Source organism: Rhinolophus hipposideros (genome assembly GCF_964194185.1).
Source record: "Rhinolophus hipposideros genome assembly, chromosome: 26".
Lineage (NCBI taxonomy): Eukaryota > Metazoa > Chordata > Mammalia > Chiroptera > Rhinolophidae > Rhinolophus > Rhinolophus hipposideros.
In genome coordinates this window covers 13106245-13132895 of record NC_138072.1, presented here as the reverse complement: position 1 = coordinate 13132895, position 26651 = coordinate 13106245, and the positions used below count along the sequence as shown (strand labels likewise).

Sequence of the window (26651 nt, the reverse complement as noted above, 5' to 3'; positions counted from 1 at the left end):
AATGATTACAGAAGTGGACTTTTAAGATTTTTACTGAGAATGGCGTTCTGTACAGTAAAAGGAAGTTCAAATGTGAAAAATTAGTGGCAGGGAATTAGTGGAGAGTCAGCCTAGGACAGCAGATCTAAGGAGGCGGAGAGGTGGTGCTTCCACACCGCTGCTCACCAATTTGAAAGTCTGGTTGCAACTTCCTCTGATCAACAGGCAAGAGAAGGAAGAAGTTTTTCTACTTCCTTTCTTTAAATACAGCTGTACATTGCAGATTTAGCTAATTTGAGATCGTCAAGTTTCATGCCAGCTCCCAGCACCAAGTATAAAAGTTTCCCAACGTTAACAAACCTTAGAGAGTTATATTTTAAAACCCAATCAATTCCCTTCCACTTAAGCAAAATAAAAGTGGATGGTCTTTAATTACATTGTTTAACGACTTCTACTTGAATTTTTTTTCCAGAAAAACTTAACACTGTTAAGGAAGTTGCAACAACAGCGTGAGCCCGCCATCCTAGCACTACCGCCAGTAACCTTCAGTGTCTGCCGTTGACTTTGGGGCAGTGCGATCTCCCTCGAACTCGGGGTCCTTCAACGTGAGCTTGCTATATATGGAACTGTTCTGGTCATGTAGTTAACAGAATATTAAATCAGCATGTAATTCAACTAATGCAGGAAACAGGGAAGGACAAATACATTTTCAATCAAGTGTTCATTTCCTTTCCGATGTGAAGATTAGTTGCTGCTTTGGTCATTATATTGATGCAACTTGGGTCCCTCATATACAATTTAAGACTTTATGTCTTTTATCACCTCAGGAGAAAGATCTTATTTAAGACATAAGTAATTAACTATGGTGATAATCCGTTATTTGGAATTCAAATTAGTATGCTAAATGTTTTGCATTTAATTTTGATTTCTAAACCACCTTCTAGATCTCCAGCCAAATTTATGAACACCCCAAGTAATTTTATGTTACCAGTTGGCACTAATCCATTTACTGGTGGTTTGTGAGAACCTCAGGACTGCGCTGTATTACTTCAGCAATGAGACCAAGAATTAAGAGCAGGAGCAAGAAGGGTATCGAGAGACTGACTACAGTACTGCACACCTACTTGATCAGTGAGTAACGTGCATGCACACAGGTGTTCATCTGGGCTAATAGACTGGATGCTTCCTGTAGGCCAGTCCCTGGATGAGCCACTTGACATGCATTTTTGTTTCGCGTGGTGGCTTGCTGTGGCAGTGCTCTCTTAATTCCCATTTCACAAATGAGGAAAATAGACTTAAATAACCTAAATGGTATGGAGAAGCTGGTGCCTCTGAGCATGTTTGTAAGCACTACACCATATAAACCTCCCTTGGTCTATAGATGGCCATTTAACCTTGGAATAAAACTGACGTAAAACTTGTCAGGTGAAAAGTTGCCCACTTGACTGATTCTAGTTAACTGCATAATTCATAAAAATAAAACTGACACTTTTGAAGTTATATCAGTATTTTTCTCCACACAATTAAAACAAAACATTTTATAGAGGAAAATCTTCACAATAAATTAGAATCATCTCTAAATTGTTTTATAAATCTGTAGTGGTTAAAATCAAGGGTTTTAGAGTCAGTATACCTGACGAAATCCTATCACTTGGTGTGTCACTTCAGTTTACCTCGCTTGTCAAAGCCTGTCTCCCTCATCTATAAAAGCAGCTAACAGTGTCTTATAAAACAGCATTGTAATGTGTGAGAACGCACATAGTAAAACCATAAGCGATTTTTTAAAGAGTTTGAAATTAATACAGAGGCGGCTCAGCAAAATCCAGAATATTGGAGATTCTACACAAAAAAGATCACTATATCAAAGGACCCAGTTTTTTCAACAAATTGGAAGGAACAAAAGGAAAAACCTAGATTTCAGAGATGAGACATTAACAAAATGAGATGGACAGATCTTGTTTGGATCCCAATGTGAACAAACCAGCTATAAAACTTAAGCCAACGGGGTAAATTTGGGTACCAACTGGATATTTAGTACCAGGGAATTACTAGTTGTCATTGGTACTATGGTTATGTGTATGTGTTTTAATAACCCTCATCTGACAGAAATAGACACAAAAGTATTACATAGTCATGTCTGGTGATTCAAGACAGGGTGGGGGATGTTATGAAGAAAACAAGAATGCCCATGGGTTTGATTACTGTAGCTAGTAAAACAAAATACCAAGTAACAGGGCTCGTCTCGTCCTGCATGTCTCTCTGTGATAGTGTAGTGTCGACCAAACTGGTTGCTTTTAATTGAATCATCACTGTCAGCTCTCAACCCAATTTGCATCCAATCTATGAAATAGGCTTCTGATCTGATCAAGGGATAAGATGAGGCTCTAGAGCAGGGGTGTCCAAACTGCGGCCCGCGATCCATTTTTTATTGGCCCGCAGCAAATTCCAAAAATATATTTAGTTTACTTAAATAAACCAGGTGAGGCAATACGTACTTCACCTCGAGTGAGTGGCCCCGGCTGTTTGTGTATTTTACCGCATATGGCCCTTGGTAGAAAACATTGACAAAAGTTTGGACACCCCTGCTCTAGAGCCTGGTTCTGTGTTATAACCTCTCTCTTTCAGAGGTTACCAATTGAGTGACTTGAGCTGTGAGAATAGGTAAGATTCAAGCTCCTTCCTTGTTCAAGTGCCAGCCTCTTGCCCCAAGAGTGTATGGTACTCAGAACAGCAGATGAGATTTGAGGCCCTGGATCAACAAAGTGGGTGTCCTGCTGAAGCACAGGGAGGGCACTTAGAAGCAAAGCAGGAGCAAGAGAGCTGGCTGCAGAGTGACCACATGTGTGTAACTCAGAAGTTTACTGTGCCCTCAGTATCTGACAGGTGTTCCATCAGAGTACAGGAATTTAGGTATTTGTTAAACCAATTCACCTCCTGACTGGGTTCTAATGCTTAATGGGAACGGATACAGATGAAACCAACATTGCTCCATAACGGAAGGAGCAAACCAGATACACAGCAGAGGAAGCCACAAACCTCTGAGCCCTCGGCTGGCTGATTCTGACCACCCAGACACTCACTCTTCTTCACCCAGCTTCAGAGGGAAGCAACTGAGAACAAAAGCTTTTATCAAGGAATGTCTCGAGAAGAGCAACTTGAACTTGGTACCAAACTAACTCAGTGGACAATTCCTTTAAAACTATGGTTCTGCCAGGTGGTTATTTCTGTGATTACAGTGCTAACCCTAATGCTTTGAAGGACCTTCAGTCATTAGATTGTATTTATTTAACTAAAGCAAAACAATCTGGTTACTAAGTTTTAGAATTTTCAGGAAAAGGATGGCTTAAAGCCAAAAGGCTTCACTGACAAGCCCTCAGAAAGCCAAAACAGCCCTTTTTTTTTTTTAACAGTCTTGTTAATTGAAGTTTCACTACACCAAGAATATGCCAACCTTTGTTAACACTACAGAGCAAGATAGTGTATTTGATTTAAAGTACATAAACTCAGGTGGCCGGAATCTAGACAAGCACAGACTTTCACTCACCTTCTCTATCTTGTCTTTCTATATGTTAGAACAAGTTTGTTAAATTTTGGGGATAATTAATTGCACCTAGTACATAAACTTTTCACCACAACTACTTCTGACAAAATATTACTTGCAAGTTACGCTGACTTCACAAGTCTCCAGTGCACCAAATATAACAGTTTCCTTTGCTAGTCTAGCAAGTCTTAGAACATTTCACAATGTGGCCTTGAAAACAAAAATGGTAGGCTCTGAGGGGCGGCCAGATGGCTCAGTTGGTTAGAGCACGAGCTCTGAACAACAAGGTCGCCAGTTCAATTCCCCCATGGAATGGTGGGCTGCGCCACCTTCAACTAAAGATTGAAAACGGCGACTGGACTTGGAGCTGAGCTGCTCCCTCCACAACTAGACTGAAGGACAACTTGGAGCTGATGGGCCCTGGAGAAACACAGTGTTCCCCAATATTCCCCAATAAAATTTTTTTAAAAAATGGTGGGCTCTGATTATGTTGCTTCATTGCTTCTTCTCTGGTAAAGGACATCAGCTGGACTTCTTGCTGAAAGAGCAATAGAACAACACAATCAGATGTACTTGTTCATTCAGCAGTCATTGATTGTGTGCGAGGCAAGGCACTGTCAGCTCCCAAGAGCAGGAGGAGGAAGATACAAATATGAGTAAGAGTGTACTCTGCCCTCCAGGAGTGTACAGCCTAGTAGGAGAGATTCACTGCATACAAATAACTCAGTACCAAATAGAAAGTGGTACGTGCCCTGGGGGATAAAGTTCCATGGGAAGCTTTCTTGGCTCTCTATCAACTTGGAGGTAAGACCAGGTGAGAGGAAGCACATTTGGACTTACTCCATTGTCATCAGTGTGAGAAAAGGTAGCCGAGGGACCTGCGAGGCTTCGATGAATGAGCTGCATCTTCGACCTTGCTTTCTCAGCTCTCTCAGCGGAGGTGGGAGTGATTAGCCAGGGCACCTGCTACCACTGAGGATGCAAGGACAAGGGACAGGGATACGACAGATAAAAATCCTGTGCACACAGGAGTCGTCTGCACTGGCTCGTTCTGGGTACTGTGCCTTCACAGGGACAGGGAAGAGGAGGGATGGGGGAGAGAATGCTGAAACCACCAGGATTCCAGACGCAACTGCCAGGCCTCAGCTCTCCACCTTTACGATGACGTCAGACCAAATGATCTCTAAGATCCTTACAACTTGCCAATCAATGAAAAGCATAGAAAATTAATCTTTAGCATCATAACCACAGCTTTTAAAGTCAGTGCCTTTTCCCCCTTTAGATTATTTGTAGAGAACCCCTAAAAAGAAACGAGGTAACCCCTTTTCCTGCCTTTGATAGAGACAAGCAATACAGGACAGCTGCTTTTGTTTTCAACCCCAGTTCCTGTTTCAGAAGGAAAGAGCCTCCTGTCCTTTGTTGTCAAAAAGGCTTCTTTCTGACGTGCTCAGCCTCCGCCACTTAGGCCTCATAACATGGAAACTGACAGCCAGAGGCTCTCTCATCTACGTGGGGTCTATTCTGGTTGTTTAGAATAGAAGACATTTGGTCAACAACCCACCACCTTTGAGCTTCCAGAACCTTTGAGCTTTTTGAAGTAGCTTGTCTCTCACTTCTAAGGATTTAAGTTCTCCAGGGGCTTCCATTGCTTCAGGAGAAAGGCAGAGGGAAGGGACTGGTTTTTTTTAGACAAAGGTGCTTTGAAGGAAAAGGTAACTGAGGGGCCGGGCGGGTGGCTCAGGCGGTTAGAGTGCTCCTAACTCCGAAGGCTGCCAGTTCGATTCCCACGTGGGCCAGTGGGCTCTCAACCACAAGGTTGCGCCCCCTGCAACTAAGATTGAACACGGCACCTTGAGCTGAGCTGCCACTGAGCTCCCGGATGGCTCAGTTGGTTGGAGTGCGTCCTCTCAACCACAAGGTTGCCGGTTCGACTCCCACAAGGGATGGTGGGCTGCGCCCCCTGCAACTAACAACGGCAACTGGACCTGGAGCTGAACTGCACCCTCCACAACTAAGACTGAAAGGACAACAACTTGAAGCTGGATGGCACCCTCCACAACTAAGACTGAAAGGACAACAACCTGACTTGGAAAAAAAGTCCTGGAAGTACACACTGTTCCCCAGTAAAGTCCTGTTCCCCTTCCCCAATAAAGAAAAAAAAAACCTTTAAAAAAAAAAAGGTAACAGAGAGATGCAAGTAAAGTAACTTCTGTTACAGCTTCTGGGTTGTCTGCCTGGCACCATTTCTGAGACCCTAATGTGGCCAATTAAGTTTACTCATGTCACTGTCTTTCATGTGTGATCAGGGCCTCTGTCCGGCCTCGAAGCGTGGGCCTATCTGGATAGGGAGTTTAGCTGGCTGACTTCGGCCAAGGCTAGACCTCGTCCAGGGTCAAGAGGACATGCAACACTGGATCTTTTGGTGATCGCACGCCTTGCTTAGCCACCCAACTCTGCCTCAACAGTGAATAATCCCTTTGAACGCTCCCATAAAACGCAATCATGTTTTGTCCAAAATGCCAACATTTAAGGTAGCAACATTAAGGCACACACTGGGACTGAGAATAAACTGCCGCGCTAACTTCATCTGGCGAGCAGACAGAGGTTAACTGCTCTCATCAACTGCAAGCGTTTACACATGCTGCTCGCAGGAACCAGGTGTGGATGGATATTGCTACGTCTCTGAAATGCCTTGTATTGGGTCTCCCGACGCACAAAGTGGTCAGTGCGGCTGCACAGGTTGCGTTCATGTGGCACCACGCAGAGCCCTGACAGCTCAACTTCAGGACACTGAGTGACGGGCTAGTCTCACTTCTAGTCCGACGAGCATCTTCTGCCAAACCACCTCTCCAAACCCACTAAAAATGTATCGGCGATCAAATACAACTGGATCGATCAGAATCCAGAAACAAGACCTGGCAGGGGCCCGTCCTACAGGTTTGAAGGTGACTGTAGAGGCAGCAGCTTTTAAATGAAAGCTCTTAATTAAATTTGGGGCTTTTTAAAAAATTTATTTTCCTTTCTATAAGCAGGAATTACATTGTACCTGGGCAAATGGCTTATGTTTCACAAATTCTGCAAGGAAATATATAATTTTTGAAATGTCATTTTCTGTTAACATTCTCATGAAGACTTGTAGCCGACAGTCCCATAAATCTCTATGTGAAATACATGAAGTTGCCACAATACGGGCAAAAGGTTACTTTTTTTCTCCTTTTGCCCAGGTGCCCAGTGTTGTTTTGGACTCAGCTTGAGAAACGATCTGCTCATCAACTAGTTTTCCCTTATTTATAGAGTGACGTTTGCTGCTTTGGCTTGCAGGGCTAGAGTGGCAGCCCTGCTCCTACACACAAATGACTATCTTCATACAGATGAGGAGAGACACCTTCTGCTGTATGCTTCATGCTGTATGCTTCATACAGCATACAGACGAGGAGAGACACCTTCACATGTTGGGGTTCAGGCTAAAGTGGAGAACCAGAAATCTACAAAAACTCAATTCATGTTTTTTAAATACTTTATATGGTAAAAATACAGCAAAAATACTTTTTTTGTGTTCAAAGAGGAAAAAATATACTGCTATGGTTATGGTTCTAAGGATGATGGAAGTCTCTGGGTCCTCAGCTGCGCGCTGTAGTGTGACTTCAAACCCCGCTTCTCCAGCTTCAGTCATTTATCAAAGCTAAAATCATACTGCGAAGAGAAGAAAGTAGGGTTACTAACATTTCCTTAGGAATGTCCTACAGTCTGGTGTGGCCAGGCTTGTATCCCTAAGGCTCCGCGAGGAACACTCATTTAAGTAAGAGACAATCATTTATACCTAGGAAAGAAAATCTGTATTAGGGCCTCACCGTGCCCCGCGTTTTTCACTGAAAAAAAAACCAAAACAACCAGGAACCAGGATGGGGCTGGGGCGTATAACGTAAAACCAAGGCTGGGCTATAGCTTAGAAAACACAGCCCTGTTGTCCTGGAGCCAGACCTCTACACATGCTGTGCCTGTGCCTGGGACCCGGCCTCCTGTCACACTCCATCAGCCTTGTAAATTCCTGCTCATGCTCACCGTTGGCTTGAAGGCACCCCCTGTGGACAGCAGGCCTCAGCCCAGGGGAGGCGCAGGGGCTCCTTCTGCAGCTCAGCTTCCCCCCACATGTCCTGGCTTACATTTCCACCCCTGAGCTGTGAGCTCTAACGACACAGCGATCCGGGTGCCCTCAGTCACCTTCCAGGGTAACACCCAAATACAGCAATACCAGGCTCCCAGCTTTTACAGAAGGATTGTGTGTTGCTGCGTTGTCATCTGCAGCGCCTTACACAGTGTCTGGCACGTAGCAGTCACTCAGTAAATACTCTATCAAAACCACCACAGTTAACATTTCCTTTTACTAGAATCAGCCTTGCTCTGCGGATCAAAGGATGAAAACACATAGAAATTCTTTTACATTACTAACGGTATAAATTGTTTAAAGATTATCCAAATTTAACCATATGGAGTGTATTCAGTGTACAGCACAGATTAATGGTAGTACTAATATGTTTGAAAGATTTTTTTTTAGAGTTTACTATAGGTCAGCACACACCTAAGTGTTTTACAGGCATTATCTCATTTAGTCCACATCACAATCTGATGAAGTAGGCACTATTATAATCCCATTTTCAGATGAAGAAACTGAGGCACAGAGAGGTTAAGAAACTTGCCCCATGTCACACAGTGAGTAAGTGGTAGAGCCCAGATTCCCTTAGGCTAGGACTTAACCAAAAAACAGAAGGCACAGATCTAATTTTTAAGGAAAATGGGCACTTCTTTCCCTTTCATTCTATTTAACAAACCCTGAGTGTATGCCACGTGCAAAGCACCATGCAAGCTGTGGCAGCAATAGAAAAGCAGCATAAACTCCCTGCATTAGAAATCTGATAATTTGGAAATACAACCACTTTTAAACAACAGCAACCAAAAGAGCAAAGTGTTACAAGGACATCTTCTGAGACCACTCTTTCATCCTGATCCCTTGAGCCATGGGTGATGCCACGGGGTAAGGAAACAGCAATGTGGCTAAAAATGACGAGCTGAGGACGGGAGAGGGGAGGAGAGGAAAGACAGAAAAGAAAGGATGCAGCCAGTGAGGAATGCAGCTACTCAGGTTGCCTGTCTTTCACTGAGTTGTAAAAAACCTTAAACTGCCCCCACCCGCTTCTTGATTCCTCTCATCCCCAGTCTTCAGTCTGTCTGCCATTGCTTTACATTCAGTAACAGAGTAAGACTCTTGTGCATTTTTAAATCCTCAGACTTAGTAGACTTGGGGTCTACTAAGCAAGATACTGCTCCCTAATCCTACACTTAGACTCCCAGAAGTGTGGCTGCAGTGGCTGTACCCAGAGCTGTCTCGAGAAGTTCCTGTTATCGACACCCAGGGAATGTCCATTCTAGTTTGTGCTCCAACTATGTAAAACCTGGGGGTGGAGGGGAGGGCAGAAGGATGAAGAAAGAACAACCTTGAGCTAAGCTGATTCCACTTGCTTTCTGTCTCTTCAGAAACAAATATAAGGGAATGTATATCATGGCAAAATTACCTTTATATTGTTAAAAGAGTAATAAAAAGGAGAATAGGTGTTTTCATCGTGTTAATATTAAATTCTTTGCTCTTTAGTCTTCATCTTTAATACTAGGATTAAAAATTAAGCACATTAGCAGTGACATAGGATATGAGAACCAGAAACTGATACCAGTGTGCTTTTTCTGTCCTACTTTTTAAAATACAAAAAAGCAAATAAATAGTGAAAAGGAAACCATCTAAACTCCAACTTCCATCGAATCTATGCTAGTGGGTGGAATTAGCCCAGCAAAAGGATTTTAGGAAGCCTGCTTATTAAGGCAGAGGCTGAAATGGTTCTGACTTCTAAACTATTTCAGATGAAACAGTTTTTTAACCTGCTATCTCTATACAGTTTCTAATTATCAGGGATTTTCTGATTTTCTGAGGGATCAAGGTTTAGTTCAGTACAAGTTTTTCCTAAAGTCCTTATACCTATGTGAAAAATTAAAATTTACCTGGGAAAAAATAGGAATAATCTAATTAAGCTTGGATACAAAGGGTCAGCTTGACTTCTAGCAGCTTAAAGATTTAATCATATCATACATACATGACAATTCTCTTCTTTGCTCTATCTATGGGTCTATGATAGGTTAAATAAAAGTGGCATGTTTATCTCTAAAACATAAGGTAATAAATTTAAGCTTAAAACAAGACTGCATAAGGCTTCCAGTGTCTGACAGCCAATCCTTCATATTAATTCTTATTTCCAATTTGTTGTAACAGACTGATGCGATTTTATCAGACCACTTAGCATGCTGGAGAATTAGCATCATGCCTCCATTCCTTACTGCCAAAAAAGAAAGCCCAACCTGGATGTCAGCTGTTGAAAGCTGTTGCCAGTAGCCTGGCTTCCCATGAGTGGGACCGTCTCTGGCGTACATATGTTGATACCTATACATATGTTGATACTTATAATAGGCACTGAGACCTCACAACTGGATACTAGAGCAGGAAAAGGGTAGCATGTTGACAGCCTCCACAGCTAAGAACAACTGATACCATCGAGTAACTTGTAGGTTAGGCAGAATGCTGATTCAATGACACACACAAAAATCTATGCAGCCTTAAGAAGTTCACATAATCCCCAAAAGCTCTGCAATGTCAATGCTAAATCCTACAGTAGAGTACTATCTCATCCATCAAAAGCAGGCATGTCATCCAGGAAAATACCCAGAGGACTGTAAACTCACCTATAGAGATACATGAAAAAACAGAGCAAGTGGAAACCAAGCTTGATCATGGCTTCTTTCATGTGTGCCTTCAGCTGCCCTCGATTGTGTATTTCCGTTGGATCAAACACTCCCATGTTACCACTCGGCACCATAACGAACCTGATAAAAGGATGCACACATTAGAAGGAAAACCATCAGCATAAATAGTCAAACATAAGTAACCCGCAGTAATTAACCTTTCAAAGGGAACCAATCGTGGCAGTTTTAAATTCAGACCAAGTATAGACAGGGTATCATGCTGATGTCTCAGGCCACCGCCTAGTTTTCCTCTGAAAGACACGACACTGTTAATTTTGGGTATAATTTCCTGCCCTCTGAAACAGAGAGAGTAACACTCTAGAGAAGGCTATTCGATGCCCTGAGACCCTCTGACCCATCTTCTGTAGGAAACTACTGAACTGGTCAGACCTCCAGCCTTTCCATTAGACAGATTGGGGGCTCCAAAACCAAACCAACTACCAAAATTTTACCAAACCAAATTCTTAGAAGCTTCTTTATCTAAAAAGTTCTACATTGTTTAATGCAATTTCCTTCACCTTCACAACATCTTTATAAGGAAGAGTAGTGTCAGACACAATTATTCCCATTTCACAGACAATAAAAAGATTCTAAGTCCAGAACGAAAACCTCATCTTTGGTCTCCTGCTGATCACTAGATAATATGTCTCAATCTGCATGGTTAATAAGAGCAATTTAAAGAGGACAACAGAAATGAGTTAGAATAAATGCTACTGTGGTATAATAATAAAACTACTCAAGACAATAAATGGACAGTTCAGACTCAAAATGCAATGCATGTCTAACTTTACGTAACTCTTACAGATTAAATGCAAAATACGCAAATAAGAATGTACTTTTTGTAGGGGTGGAGATTTGACCACAATGGGGGGATAGGAACAGGGCTACAGCCAATACAGGAGATAAAGGTACCGTAAGCCAGCACCTCATTCCAAAGCCAGACCAATCCCACTCAGGGTCCACAGCCTCAAAACAGACTCAAACTTCTTTTTAAAAATCTTGATTATACTATGTTTAATATACTATGGAGTCTTCTGGGTTCTTCAGGTGACATATAACACCATATTTATTTAATATCACTGTGCATATAATAGCTACCCACGACAGCCGTCTTCTTCCTCCTCGATTCCTACGACTAAGGAAATCGGGTTCCTTTGAGAAAAACAGTGAGTTGAAGCATGTGGGCTTCAGCATGCAGACTGTGAGTCTGTCCCACCCTCGCACTCACTGTCCATGACCTCTTGCTGCTTTCACGTCCAAGAGTCTACGGTTCTTCCTCATTCTTGCCACACACTCCGTTCTCAACTATGACTTGTGTGAAACGCGAATACCTGAGTTCCACAAATCTGAAATTCTCCCCCAAATCCTAACAGCCCATCTCTAACAGAACAGAGGGTACTAACCTTTGAATGTCCAGATAACAGCTCAACTCAAAGAGTCTCAAAGAGTCGCATCCTTCTCTGACTTCTAGGTTATCAAATGGGAGTGTCACTATTTTCTTGGTGGATCTTGAAAACTCTCTTTTTCGGTTCTGACTTCCTCTCTTCGTCATCTTTCATAGGCAGTAGGTCAAGCTCTCGTCCACTCTCCTTTCCTAGCACCACTTAAACAACTGTACCTTTTTCACTGTCACTATCACAACCTTGTCCCAGTACTATATTTTTTTTTTTTTTTTTTTGTTGAGAGCCCACTGGCCCATGTGGGAATCAAACCGGCAGCCTTCGGAGTTAGGAGCATGGAGCTGTAACCGCCTGAGCCACCGGGCCGGCCCCAAGTCCCAGCACTATATTATCTCACCCCAGTCACTGAACTGGTTTCCACACCTCTGGCTCTTTTCCAACAATTTTCCAACAAATCAATACTATACACTTCCAGAAAAATCTTCCTGAAGCGTATTTATTTCATGTCAACTTAGCTACTCGAAACACATATGACAAAGAATATATATATATATTATACACACACACACACACACACACACACACACACACTATATATATATGGCTAATAAGTACATTAAAAGATACTCAGTATCATCAGTCACTACGGAAAGAAATGTAAACCAAAACCACAATGAGATGCGACTTCACACCTAAAAGCAGGGACACATAAGTGCTGACAAGGATGTAGAGAAACTGGAACCCTCATATGGTTGATTGGAATGTAAAATACTACACCTGCTTCTGAACACTCAGGCAGTAGGAGAAATGAAAACATGTCTGCACAAAAACATGTACGTGGATGTGCAGAGAAGAACTCTTCGTAACAGCCGAAAGGTAGAAACAACTCAAATGCCCGTCAATTGCAAATGGATCAATAAAATGTTGTATATCCATGCAACGGAGTATTATTCAGCAATAAATAGGAATGAAGTGCTGAGACATGCCGCAGCACAGATGGACCTTGAAAATACTATGCTAAGTGAAACAAGCCAGTCATGAAAGACCACATATTGATCTCCACCTTTATATGATACGTCTGTCTAGAACCGTTAATGTTAGAGAGACAGGAAGTAGGCTGGGGGTGGCCTCGGGCTGGAGTGGGGGAGGGAATAGGAACGACGACTAACAGGGCTTCTTTTTGGGGTGATGAAAATGTTCTAAAATCGACTGTGGTGATGGTTTCTCAAGTCTATGAATGTACTAAAAATACATTCAGTAGTATATTTTAAATGGGTGAACTTCATGCTACTAGTACTGTTTATATAGACTCCTAAGACCAACATTCAAGGTTCTCCGTGGCCCATCCCAACTGACATTTCCAGCTTTGTCTGTTACTCCTCTCTCATCTGCATGATTTCAACCTCATTGCTCCTTAAACATGCCATGTGTATTTGCTCAAGCTTTCCTTTCTACCCCTCCCCTTATCCTTCGCACCCCAGGGTATTCTTGACTCGGTCAAACCTTACCCCTCCTATGGGGCTCTGCTCAGACACCATTGCCTCCCTGAAACTGTCCCAGCGCCAAGCAATCCGACTCTCCTCCCAACCTAAGCAAGCTCGTCACTCATCTGCACCACTTTACACTGTCTTAGCCCACCTCTTCTTTCACTGGTTTGTTATTCAGCGTTTGCCTCTGTGTCCTGTGAGTAGAACCCATTTCATATATGTCTATATTCCCGGTCGCATAAACTACAGACATCTGAAAAGGGGAAATGATCCATCTGTTGAATTTTTTTAACATTTTTAAATAGAAGGTAAATTTGGGACCAGCAGATAGTCAATCTGTCACTGCCATTATCAGAGCAATAAACACAAATGATCTTTGTATTTATAATTACAGGGAATGGAATCTATGAACTTTATTGGCCCCCAAATAAAACTTCATAAATGGACTTCCACCACAGTCTGTACTTTTACAAAGAAGCCATGGCAAAGCCTGCTCTTCCTCTAGCACATTTTCATTTCTAGTAGAGATGACTGATAGTCTGTCATTTGTTTTATGACTGGCACATATTTTATTGGAGAAGAGAAAGCTGTTAAATTTAAAATTCTTTCTTTTTCTTTAAACTGTCCTGTGTTTACAAAACAGTAAACACACTATACTCACCGATATATATTCCAAGTAGCAACAGGCAAGTTGAGAAGGAATATAAACCAGTGCAATGATATGAGCATTAACACGGTAACAATGGTGTGGCCAATCAGTTCCGGAATTACCCACTGCAAGAGAAGAACAGTATTACATCTCACTATTGCATTCTTCCTGACTGTACATGTTATTTGAAGCTAAATCAATGAAGGTACAGGGAACTTCCAAGCTAGTGTTTCAAGGTATTTTTAGACTCAGATGTCCCAGATTTGCATACTGATGTAACTGCTTACCCCATGCAAATACGTCAGGGTTCAGATTAAAAATAATGCACTTATATTTCAGTTATGTTTTATCCTAAACAAAGGTTCAGATTCATTTACTAAGTAGGTATGGACAATTAGGGGAAAAATAGAGTATTCTTTACTTTTATTCTAATATTTATGCTAAAGCCTTAACTCTCATTTGGGATGGTATAGCCATATACATGCTGCCTTTCATGTCAGATTATCAGTCTTAAACATTTTTCAATCTCCAGAATCCTAAGGAAAATCATTTCACATTCACTCATTCGAGCGTGAGTGCTCTCTCTCTCTCACACACACACACACATACACACACACACACTCACAGAGAACTTTAACAGCTCAAAGTTGAACACATACCAGGCTCCCAGCCTACTGGCTTCATAGCACCCAGTGCCCTTATCTATACTTTTATTGTTTATTGTGCAATATTCTAGTTCTCATGCATCAATAGCTATTGTCGCAAGTTCTCAATTATCAATGGTCGTCTTCTCCTATGAACAAAAATTTTTCTTTTAATAGAAGTTAACAGCTAATATTTATGAAGCCAGAAACTAGTACTTTCCACTTGCAGAAATGAGGAAAGTAAAATTCAGACAGGTTAAGTAACTTGTCCAAGGTCACACAACTTCTTAATGGCACAACAATACAGTATAATAAGCCCAGGCACACTGGCCCCAGGTTTATTGCATTTAGATTGTAGACACCTTTTTTGCAAATAAAGAAGAAATTTTCTGGGCCTTGAACCTAATTTGCAACTAAATGGAATTTTTTAATACATTATATGTGTGTTTATTAGCTGTGCAATCTAGGAAAAGTTACCTATAAAAATTAACATAAAAAAACTGCTTAATTTCATTTTTTTCTTTGTACATATATCTTTTTTAACTTTTATTTAGTTTAAGTGTGTTTTTCTAGGACCCATCAGCTCCGAGTAGTTGTTTCAATCTAGTTGTGGAGGACCCAGGTGGGGATCGAACCAGCAACCTTGTTGTTAAGAGCACAGGCTCTAACCAACTGAGCTAACTGGCCATCCCCTAAAAAAACTACTTAATTCCAAATTGAAAAAGTAATTTTCTCAGCAGAAGAATCCAGACAATCTTTTCTTTGTATTTAGACTTTTATTTTTATAAAATAAAACCAACAAATACCCATCCAAAATATTGAGAAAACAAGAAATATAAAAAGAAATACAATCTACCCGATTATATACATTCTTTTAAAGATGAGAAAGCCTGAAACTAATATAATGTTATATATAATTATATCTTAATAAAAAAATTTTTTAAAGAACTCCCAAAGCATAGCCGATAAACACAAAATCTTTTATTTAACTTTATTCCTATATTAAACCATGTTCTGGAAAATTCATGAGAGAAAGAGAGAGGAAAGAAAGAAGAAGGGAGGGAGGGAGAGAGAGGGAGAGAGAAAAAAAAGGAAAAGAAAAGGAGGAATATAGTTTATTAGAAATTTTAACTTTCCAAGTGTATCTTTATTTCCCTCATGGGCCAGAGAAACTTAAGTAGACTGAAGATGTGAAAAGACACATGGGAATGCTTTTTAGGTCCAGCCAAAAGCACCTCTGAGTATTGTATTTTTATATGAACTTTTATCCAGAAAGCTATTCTGTCTGCTCATCTCAAAATGGATCAGGACCAACTGGTTTCTCTGCATCCAGACAAGCTCTGCAATTCACAATAGTCTTGCCAAAGTTCTGACTAGATACTAAAGGTAAAACGGCTTTAAAACAATTCAGCTAATTAATTCCATTTCTCAGCAAGCCACAGAAAGAAGGTCGTTTTTCAAGTCAACAAAAAACAACTGGGCTTTTTTTCTGTGAACAGGGAGGAGGGGGTTTGGACACAGAAGACGAAAACAATTACCCTCACAAGGAACCTTTCCCTAGTCTGAGTAGTGATATCCACTGCAGACAGAGACAAGGAAAAAGCAGAGCAAAGAGAAAAAAATTTCAAGTTGGGTTTTCTAGTACAGTTGCGTGATCTAAAACATGGCAAAACACACAGTTCTAACAAGATTCCAGTAAGAGACAACATGCACTCGAAAATCAAATCTACATATGTTGTTTATCTATAATTATCTAACAAAATGGAGAACTCCCTTCCATGCGAGAAAATGAGCAAAGGAATATCTTACCTTGTTTAATTTGGAGCAACATGATCTAGCATTAATGTAATCGCATTCTAAATCAGACAATGTAATTATCTGATGATCAAGATAAGGAATTAGACTTCTTTTATAACAAAGTATTCGTTTTTAAGTTTCAGAAAGCAACCCCAGTTACAAGGCAGAATTAGATTTGACTTGAAAAAATGTAGTTATTTCCTTAAAGCCCACTCACTAGACAACACAATTTTCTCATTTAGGTTCCTTCAACAATTGATTTTCAGTAATCCCCAAGGTGACCTATACCAGAACATTCATTCTGAATTCCTCAAATGTCATGCAGTGGCTTTAAGAAATGGAAAATAAGACGTATAAAAACAATTTAAATGTTAAAGCCTGGATTCCCAATAGTAGAAAAACTAAACAGAGCATGGTCATGTCAGCAGTGGTTATGTCTCGAAAGTTGGGTTACAAATTATTTCTTTTCTAATACTTTTCACTATTTCCTAAACTTTCCCTAGTAAACATATATTATATTGGAATTAAGTTAAAAAGTGCTTTTTAGTACAAAATATAAACTCACAAAAATTTGAAGGACAGACAGACATAAATGGAAAAGTCTTCAATTGAATGATTTACTTTAAAATGCTCCATCACCCTCCCCACAATACTTGGGAGAGAAATGAAAAATAATGGCAAAACAAAGGTGAATGATAGAAACATGGGATTTATTATACTACTATATCCTTTTTTTATTTGAAAATGTCCAACAATACAAGTAAAAAAATCTCAACTCAATTCTTAACATTTCCATACAGATATTCCCGTCATCTCTACATAGCAAAAGTTAAACTCCTAACTTTCTCCATAAATTGTTTCACCTCCAATTTGTTTTACTTCTGTCAATGACACAGCATTGTCGGCCCAGACTCGAAATATGGAAAGTTATTTTTGCTTTCTGTTTTGTATCTCATCATCATTCCTAGGTGCTAGCAATCATGTCTTCCGAATATCACTCACATTAATCCCTCCTTTCATCTGCCCACAATTAGCACCCTATATCAAATCCAGATAAATCTACTTCTTTGTTTCTTACCTCCCCATCTTTCCTGTTTCCAACCCACTCTGGTGATTCACCTTCCTAGTACACCACTCAATCAACATTTTTCAATGGCTCCCTATTGCCTAGAGGTTGAAAGTGAAAGTTCTCCCCTCCTTAACACTGAAACCCTCCAAATTCTTATCTAATTCAGCCTTTCCCACCTGACCTTCTACTACTACCAAAATCGACCATATGTCTAGATGGTCTATTCCTTAATCCCATCACCCAGAAATGCTATGAACATACCTGTCTCTGCACCTTTGCTCTTGCCTGTGTGATTATGAATAGCCACCCCTTTCCTTCTCTGCAGGTTTTCTTCACTGTTCAAAGTCCAGAAAAACTCCTATCCCTACAGAATCTTTACCCTGCACATTTTCCACCTCTTGGCTCTAATATCAAGCTAGTGTGACTGCAAAAATATCGTAATACAATATGCTGAATTTCATCAAAACACACCCTAAATGTACCTTCATGTCTAAGTCAAATATTTCACCTAACAGTTTTGTATGTATATGAATTGGCATAAGCCAAGGCTATTGTTAAATTATCAACCCTAGTTTTCCAAACCGCAAAAAGAGAAACCCAGGTTTCATTTCTGAGTGTCAGCTCCAGTTCCTTATGTCACAAGAGGGATTCAAAACTTAGTCAAGTGATGCTGCCCTTTCCGTCAGTTCCCCAGACCTCATAAAACTCGGGGTTCTCAATATAAATCATCAGTTAAAGTAAAAACTGCTGCTCAACTGGGGAAGAGGGAGAGGCAGAACAATAGTTACTGAATACTGGCACTGGTAGGTGCCTAACTCATGTTCTTATCGTAGCTGGGAACTAAACATTTCCCCCATTTTAGAGATAAGAAAATGAAGGCATGGAGGGGTGCAGTACTGTGCATAGCAAATATCTAGGTAAGCAAGGAGTCCTGATTTCAAATTTTGTCTCCCACTACAACAGGCCGCCTCTTCATACCAGAGTCTGAAACCACACTAAAAACACGCTCTGTCCAAACTATCCTAAAGCCAGGATGCTCTGGTGAACAAAAAAGATTAATTCCATCAGCAAGGGGCACCTGTGATTTTCAAGAAAAGAAGGAAAAAAATCAGTTTCCCGTGCCTTTTTTCCTAGCTTACATTTAATTACTTAAATGGTTTGTGGAACATTGGGCGACAACTGAGACTAGATGCTCACTCAAGCATAGGGAACAGGTGCAACCCACACCGATTCTAGATTGCTAGGTTTCACAACCGCTTATTGGTCCAAAAAATACAAGTGGAATACTGTCACATGAAAAGCTATCCAAACCCCGAAGTTTAAAAAATGGGCAGACCTAGAAGTGTCCACGTTAAGAAACGACTGGGAAGTAAATCACGTGGATAGTTAGTAAATTCACAAATCTGCCACCGCCGGGGGCAACCAAAGTAATCAGTTGCAGGTCGTTTTTTTAAAATAAATCTTTCCCAACGCTCCCCCCCCCAAACGGCACCGTGAAGGAGGCACTTGGCCGGTTTATGAAATAAGTCAACTCCTGCAAGTGAAAGGTCCCTCCAAGTTCCGACACCTGCAAGAACAAAGGGGGGCGGGGGCGTCGCCCAGAAATGTCAAGAGGCTGCAAATCACTCACTACGGCTCGTCCCACCACCGGGCTCCGCACAGGCGACCAGCCCGGGACGAAGACAGTCGCTCTCGGGACGCTGCATCCGACAAAGGGTCGGCCCAGGGCGTCTCCAAGAAACACCGCGACCCTCGTTCTCTCTCGAGCCCAAAGGGAGACACACCGACCCCTCTCCCCTGAGCACAAGGGAGGCCAAGAGCCTGCGCCGGGCATCGCGGGCCGAGCCCGGGCATGGCGGGCGAGCGCGGTGGGCAGGCCGGCAGCGCCGGGCAGGCCCGCTCGGACCCGGGTGAGGGGCGGCCAGCAGCCTGGGCGGGGCTCGCGCGGCACAGCAGGGCGCTGGGGCGCTCCTCCCGCCCGGGCTCGCCGCGGTCCCGGCGCCGGCCGCCGCCAGGGTCCCGGCGCCGGCCGCCGCCCTCGCTCCCACGCACCTGCCCCGGTCCCCACCCGGGCCCAGCCCCCGCCCCCGCCCCAGCCCCGTCCCTCCGGCGACCGGCCCCAGGGCGGCCTCCGCCCGCTTCAGACAAGGATACGAAGTACACAGAGAGGAAGATGAGCGCGCAACAGTCGAGGAGAGAGAAGACGAACACCACCGCCTCCATCCTCCAGCGCCGCCGCTCCTCCGTCAAACCGGCTCGAGTGCCCCAACCCGCCCCGACCCTGATAGGCCCTCACCCCAGCTTACTCGGCCGTGTGGTCCGCTCCGCGGAGGCACGGCATGCTGGGGGTTGTAGTCCACTCTTTAAAAAATTCGGCCGCCGTGATGCTGATGCATGCTGGGAAATGTAGTTCATCAGTACGAATACCTATCCAAGAGGTGCTCAAGGCCTCTACTCTACATCTGATTACTTTCAGAAATTGTGACAAACAAGTATTTACTGAACGCTTGCAATCTGCTGGATACCCAGTTTCTTTGCCATGTGCGAACTTTTCTCTAGATTCAGCACTGGACCCACTGGATCCCGATTTAGGAACCGTAAGAGGTTTTCACCCCAAAGCACAAATCTAACCTCAACACCCCTGTCTTAACAGTTGAGACTCGCCCTTCCAGATCAGTTTCTCCAGAAATTTCATAATCTCTTGCTTGTTCTCTGTTACAGCAACGTTACTCTCCACTGTAGATTTTAAGATCTTTTTAAATTCAACACGCTGTCTTACTCATCCATTCATTTAATATATATTACTGACTCTACCTCTGCTATACGCCAAGAAGTGCTCTAGACTCCAGAGATACAGAAATAAACAAGGCAGACAAGAGGCTGCTCTCACTGGGTGGGTGAGAGGAATAGGCAACAAAATAGCAACTAAATACAGAAAGAAAGATTATTTCAAAGGGTTATAAGCTCAATAAGAAAATTATATCAGAATCATACATTCATTCATTCAACCAATATTTTCTGAGCAGCTAGTATATGGTAGATGCTGGACCTTAGAGACGCACGATGTAGAGAAAAAGGTCCCTGTATTCCTGTAGTTTACATTACAGTGAAGGAGACAAGACACTAAATAATAATAATAATAATAAATCTATTAATGACAGGTAGTTTAAGTACTTTGCAGAAGGAAACATTTGGAGACTGAGGGATCAGAAAAGGCCAGGCTGGAACAGACATTTAAGCTGAAATCTAAATAGCTACATGAAGATTTGCAGGCAGAGTGTTTCGGACAGTGGGAACAGTGATTGCAAAGACCCAACTGCTCATAGAAACTTGGTGTGTTTAAGGAACAGAGAAAAAGAACCATGTGGCTGAAGTACAATGAATAAGAGTGAGAGAGTTTGAGGAGGAGGTCTGAGGTGGGCAGGGCAAGGCCACAAGGGCCTGTGGACCCCTAGTAAGGAGTCTGACTTTTATTGTAATATGATGATAAACCACTGGAAAGTTTAAGTATAAATGTACCTTGATCTGATTTACATTTTTAAAATATCCTTCTGTTTGGTGCACTGAATGTATGAAAGGGAGACAAGTTTGTCTGCAAGGAGACCTCATAGGAGAGAAGAGGATGAATAGGGGAATTAGTAAGAAGGAAAAACCAACTGGATTTGTCTGACACACACAGCATAGGTTCATGGGATCATAAAGGGTTCATAGGTTAAAGCTAGATGGACTGTTAAAAGATTATTTATAAACCAGCTATCGTTACACTCCCACTGCACCTTGTACATACCTCTAGCACTCATCACACTGTCTTCATTACATGCCTAGCCAGCTATGCCTTAGATTATGTTTGACAAAAAAATGACCCATACTGACTATAAGGAGAAATTTTATTAAAATTAGTTCAGATTTTATTAAGAACAAAACTGTAAAACTCCTTAAAAAAAATATAGGAAAGTTTCATGATATTGGATTTGGCAGTGATTTCTTATATATGACACACAAAAAAAGTACTGGCCACAAAAACAAAAATAGACTACATCAAACTTAAAAACTTCTGTGCATCAAGGGAAACAATTAACAGTAAAAAGGTAACCAATGGAATGGGAGAAAATATTTGAAATCATATGTCTGATAAGAGATTAACATCCAGAATATATACAAAATCTCTTACAATTCAACAACCCCCCCAAAAAAAATCCCCAAATAACCTAATTACGAAATGGGCAAATACTCGAATAGACATTTCGCCAAAGAAGATATGCAAAAAGCCAACCAGCACAGGAAAGGGTGCTCAACATCATTAATCGTTAGAGAAAGGCAACTCAAAACCACAATGATTGTGGATATTAATTAGACTTACTGTGGTGATCATTTCACAATATATACAAACATCAAATCATTATGCTGTAATCCTGAAACTAATATAATGCTATATGTCAATTACATTTCAAAAAAATAAAATGAAATACAACTATTAACACATAAAACTATAAATATAAATCTGTTGATAGACACAACATATAAATATGTAAAATGAGATAATAACAATGTAATGAGAGAGACAAACCTATATATAACATATAGTAACAAAGTTTTTGTATAAACTAAGTTGATATTAATTCAAACTAGATTGTTATAAATTGTTAATTATAATTCCCAAGGAAATCTTTAAGACATTAATTGTAAGGAAATGTAAATCAAAATCACAATGAGATTCTATTTCACACCCACTAGGATGGCTGTAATTAAAAAAAACAAAAAGACAAAACATAAGTCTTGGGGAGAACAGAGGAAAACTGGAACCTTCACACATTGCTGGTGGGAATGTAAAACGGCACAGCTGCTGTGGAAAACAGCTTGGTTGTTCTTCAGAAAGTTAAACGTGGTAACATGACCCAGCAATCCCACTCTTAGGTATATACCAAAGAACTGAAATCGTATTCACAGAAAAACTTGCACACAAATATTCACAGTAGCCTTATTCTTAAGAGCCAAAAAGAGGAAATCATCCTAATGTCAATCAACTGATGAACTGATAAGTAAAATGTAATATATCCATACAATGGAATATTATTCAACCATAAACAGGAGTGAAATACCAATAAGTGCTACAACTGGATAAATCTTGGAAACAAACTACGCTAAGGGAAAGAAGCCAAACACAGAAGGCCACATCTTGTATAATTCCATTCATATGAAATGTCTATAATAGGCAAAACCATAGAGACAAAAAGTAGCTCAGTGTTACCCAGGGCCTGGAAAAAGGGGGGAATTGTGAGTGACAGCTTAATGGGCATGGGGTTTCCTTTGCGGCTGATTAATATGTTTTCAAACTGTATAGTGGTGATATTTTCATAACACTTGTAAATGTACTAAAAGCCACTGAATTTTATACTGTAAAATGGATAAAATGGTGAATTTTGTTATGTAAATTTTACCTCAATATAAAAAGTAATCGAATTATACACCTAAAAAGAATACATTTTATTATAGATAAATGATACCTTGATCGAGTTTTTTTAAAAAAAGAATGATGATACTGACTTCTTATTCAAGAATCTTTGTCTCTTCTTGGCCATTTGTTTTTTAACATTAATCTTAGACTTGACTTCTAAAATTCCTTCAAATAACTTATGCTCACTCAAATTAATGTTGGTTGTAAATAATAGAAACCTCAAATAATGGTGATTTCAACAAGAAAGTGTATTTTTCTCTTTCTGTTCCCAGAAAAGTTCAACTTCTTTTCTGCGTACACTTTCTCTCTTCCTAAAACTCTCTTCCAGTACGACCAGTTCCTGTTATCCTTAAAATCCTTACATATCACGTTCTCAGAAAGTCTTTCCCTGACTACTCAGATGGAGATAGGCTCTCTTTGTTATTCTCTATCACAGTCCCCGGATTATTCACTTTATTCATTTACTTAGCTATTATTCACTGAACACCTTCCGTATGAAAGATGCTCTTTTGAGGGCTATGACATCCTCATTCTTTCTCATTATTGCAATTATGTATTTATTGTTTTGCCAGTCCATTGCCTGTCCCTCTCACTAGAAGGTAAGTTCCAAGACCATATCTGTTTAAACACCACTGTATCCTCTGACTTTAGCATAGTAACTGGCATGTAGTATACAATAAACATTTGTAGACTGAATGCATAAAACATCAGATCAATATATTTTTTTCATTCTATTCAAGATTAGGGACATGAATGAGGCAATCACCTCTAAGGAAGACAAACTTGATTAGAAAGCTGAATTATTAGCCTTTACCCGATAAAATAAACCAAAGATTCTTTTTTCTTAACTTCAGAAAACATGGACATAGACTCAGTCGCCAGCTCCTAGGTAGCAGGAAAACTCCCTTTTGAACCTCAGTAAGGAAACTCTGCCATACAGACACTCACCTTTCTCTCCATGTTCCTATTTTACACAGTGTGACTATGTAACTTATTACCCAAACTGGAACCTTTTTAAGAGACAAAGGTGAGAAGCTGAATATGCAAATGAGCAATGCCCAGATTACATACACCAAAGCAGAACTCTTCCCTACAGTCTGCAGCAACCAGCCCAGGAAGCCAGTCTGCTATCTACCAGTCAGACCAATGCTACAGGAAGTCAGACCACTCACCGATCTCCAGCAAACAATCCGGGAAGCCACACAAGAAACACTGTAACAACTGGCCCTACATGGCCAGGACTCCATTAACAACTGACAGAGGTCCCTAACTTTTGTCCTTGTTCTTCCAACTTAGAACCAACCAGAGAAAGCCAAATATGCTCCCCTAACTAGTCTCATGGATACCCTGCTTCCGGTTAGCCCACCTACAGCCCCCTCATGCCAACAGCCTGCAATTCAGGGCATACCCGAAGCCTTCCCTTGTTTAGGTATGAAGCTTTCCCATTTCTCTGCTTGTCTTTGAGTCTGTGCTAAAATGCAAGCGATGGTGGCTGACTCCCTTGCCATTGCGAGCTCCGAATAGTCCCTGCCTATGCTCGTTTAGATCATTTTCATTGATTTCCACAAAGAGGATACTATTAATAACGACGCTGGATCAAGAAGCAAAAATTGGGATTGTCCTGAGTAAATCAGGACAGAGGTCACCCTACCTATGAAGCACAATTGGACAAAAGGGTAGTGAGATACAAAGTTTGGAAGGGCAAAGCGTGAGGAACAGAAGGTGAAATGTGCCACTGCCACTAGGTGGGGTTGCACCATTAAAGAATGGAGGACATTTTTATTGCTGCAGGAAGTTCTTGAGATGTATATGCACTCAGGTTACTATTCAGTAATATTTTTGGTTTAGATGTGTGGTACTGTAAAATGTGAACACTAAAAACTTTACACTAATGTAAAATTGTTGTCAGAGCAATAATTCCTGGAAATAACCAATGGAAAAATGGTCAAGCAGATCAATATTGGTATCTAGTATTAACAATTATGGCCTACGGCACCTGATACAGTCAAGAGGTACAAAACACACCCCTTGCCCTTAAAAATGGTGCCATTCTAAAGTACTTCACGTCTGTATGGGTTACATAATTTGCAGGGCCCAATGCAAAATTAAAATAAGGGGCAACTTGTTCAAAAAGTACTATTAAGAATTTCAAGATGGCAACAGCAGCACATCAACCCATGTGTGGGGCCCTCTGAGCGCAAAGCCCTTTGCAACTGCACAGACTGCACCCCCATGAAGCCAACCCTAAATGTAGAATAGTATTCTATGACAAATTATAGACTAATAAACGATGCTGCTTGGTGTATATTGTGATGCTGCTGGCCCTTCGACCCATTTTCATTCTTTGGAGGACATTTGGCATGCATGGCATTACATTTCATTTAAAAAGTTACTGGGCATCAACTATATTTGTGCTATTTGCTATAGGGAATCTTTGCTAAAGTTAAATATAATTAAGTGCATAAATACGTAATCTAATAAAAAAAGATGTTATAAAAAGTTACAATTATAATTCTTTCGCCTTTCCCCACAAGACCCAAGGGCAGGGCAGGGAATGAAACTGGTAGGCATTCAATAAATACTACTTGTTGAATGAATGAAAGGAGGGTTCGATGGGTGGAGATTTTGACAAAGGGAATTATTAGGAAAGGCTGCAAGGCAGATGATTAGTGAAGATTCTGGCTGGGAAGGGCATTGTACACAAGAGGAAATGTCAGTGGAAGCAAAGCGCCGCCTATAATTTATTTGATTATCATTACCTTTCAGTAGAACTGTAAGCCCCACGGAAGCAGGAATCTTCCCTGTTTCTTCATAGCTGTACCCAGTGCCTGTGAAATAGTAAGCCTTCCGTAAATACTCATTAACTGAGTAAATGCCAGCAATGCCATGTAACTAAAGGCAGGGTGCATATATAGTGAACAAGTAGATGAAGTTGGAGCCAAGCTGACCAATGTTTTGAATATCAGAGTGAGAATTTATACTCTATTCAATGTTCAGATAAGACCCATTGAAAAGAGCAGTGATACAATCTGAACTCTAAATTGAAAATAAGTCAGCAGTATGCTGAGCAAGAAGATAGTCACCTGTTCACATCTCACCACCTTCTCTTAATTCCATCTCTCCTCTCCTCCCCTCTTCACACCTCCATACAGTACTTAGGCTGCACCTAATATTGTCACAAATCAAGTAAGACCTCAAATAAGAATATTGAAAACACAAAACAAGCAAGCAAACAGAAACTAAAGCCGGTAACTTTTTCCTTTTTTCCTTTTTTTTTTTTTTTTTTTTTGATTAATGACAATTGTCTCTTAATGACAAGTGTTTCCTTAACTGCACAATACACTTCTTGGGGTCAAACACATGTTTAATAAAATTATGGGCAGTTTCTAGGCCAAGATGTAGGCTGGACTGAATGTACTCCACAAATCACCTGTCGAAAATGGCACAAGATCAAATGATTTCCAAATGCAACAGACGGTTTAGTTATCTGGATAAACCAGTCTTTCCTTGTCTTTTGACACCCAGCTCCTAGGACGACCTCAAGATCCTGGGTAATTAGAAGGGAAAGCAAGCAGCGGGGTGGCGATGTGTTTTCACCCAGCTTTAACCGTCCCGGGAATCTACAGCTTTGGGTTTTGTTAAGATTCTAGGCCAAGACTGACTTTGCATCCGAATGGGGGTGTGGCTGGAAAGGCTGGAATAAGAAAAACCGACAGCACGTTTACCAACAGACCACCGGTGACAGAGCCCCCGCAGCAACCTCCCCGCAGCTTCGCACGCACGTGTC

The 26651-nt window shown here is 41.1% G+C and overlaps 1 protein-coding gene across 6 annotated transcripts; it reads right to left on the bottom strand.

Moving 5' to 3' along the window:
* Positions 1-6507: 6507 nt before the first annotated feature.
* On the bottom strand, positions 6508-26634 carry CNIH4 (cornichon family member 4; the record flags this gene model as incomplete). 6 transcript variants are annotated; one of them, XM_081039096.1, is made up of 5 exons in its annotated part: positions 26590-26634; positions 25624-25692; positions 13912-14024; positions 10304-10444; positions 6508-7213 (listed from the first exon to the last, which is right to left on the bottom strand). In XM_081039096.1, the coding sequence occupies exons 3-5, from the start codon at positions 13977-13979 to the stop codon at positions 7186-7188; spliced, it is 237 nt and encodes a 78-aa protein (XP_080895222.1). In that variant the 5' UTR covers positions 13980-14024; positions 25624-25692; positions 26590-26634. The 6 variants fall into 6 exon arrangements, with proteins under 6 accessions (XP_080895222.1, XP_080895223.1, XP_080895220.1 ...); XM_081039097.1 differs by lacking the exon at positions 26590-26634 and adding an exon at positions 25948-25980; XM_081039094.1 differs by lacking the exons at positions 25624-25692; positions 26590-26634 and adding exons at positions 16353-16421; positions 19564-19729.
* Between the last annotated feature and the right edge of the window lie 17 nt (positions 26635-26651).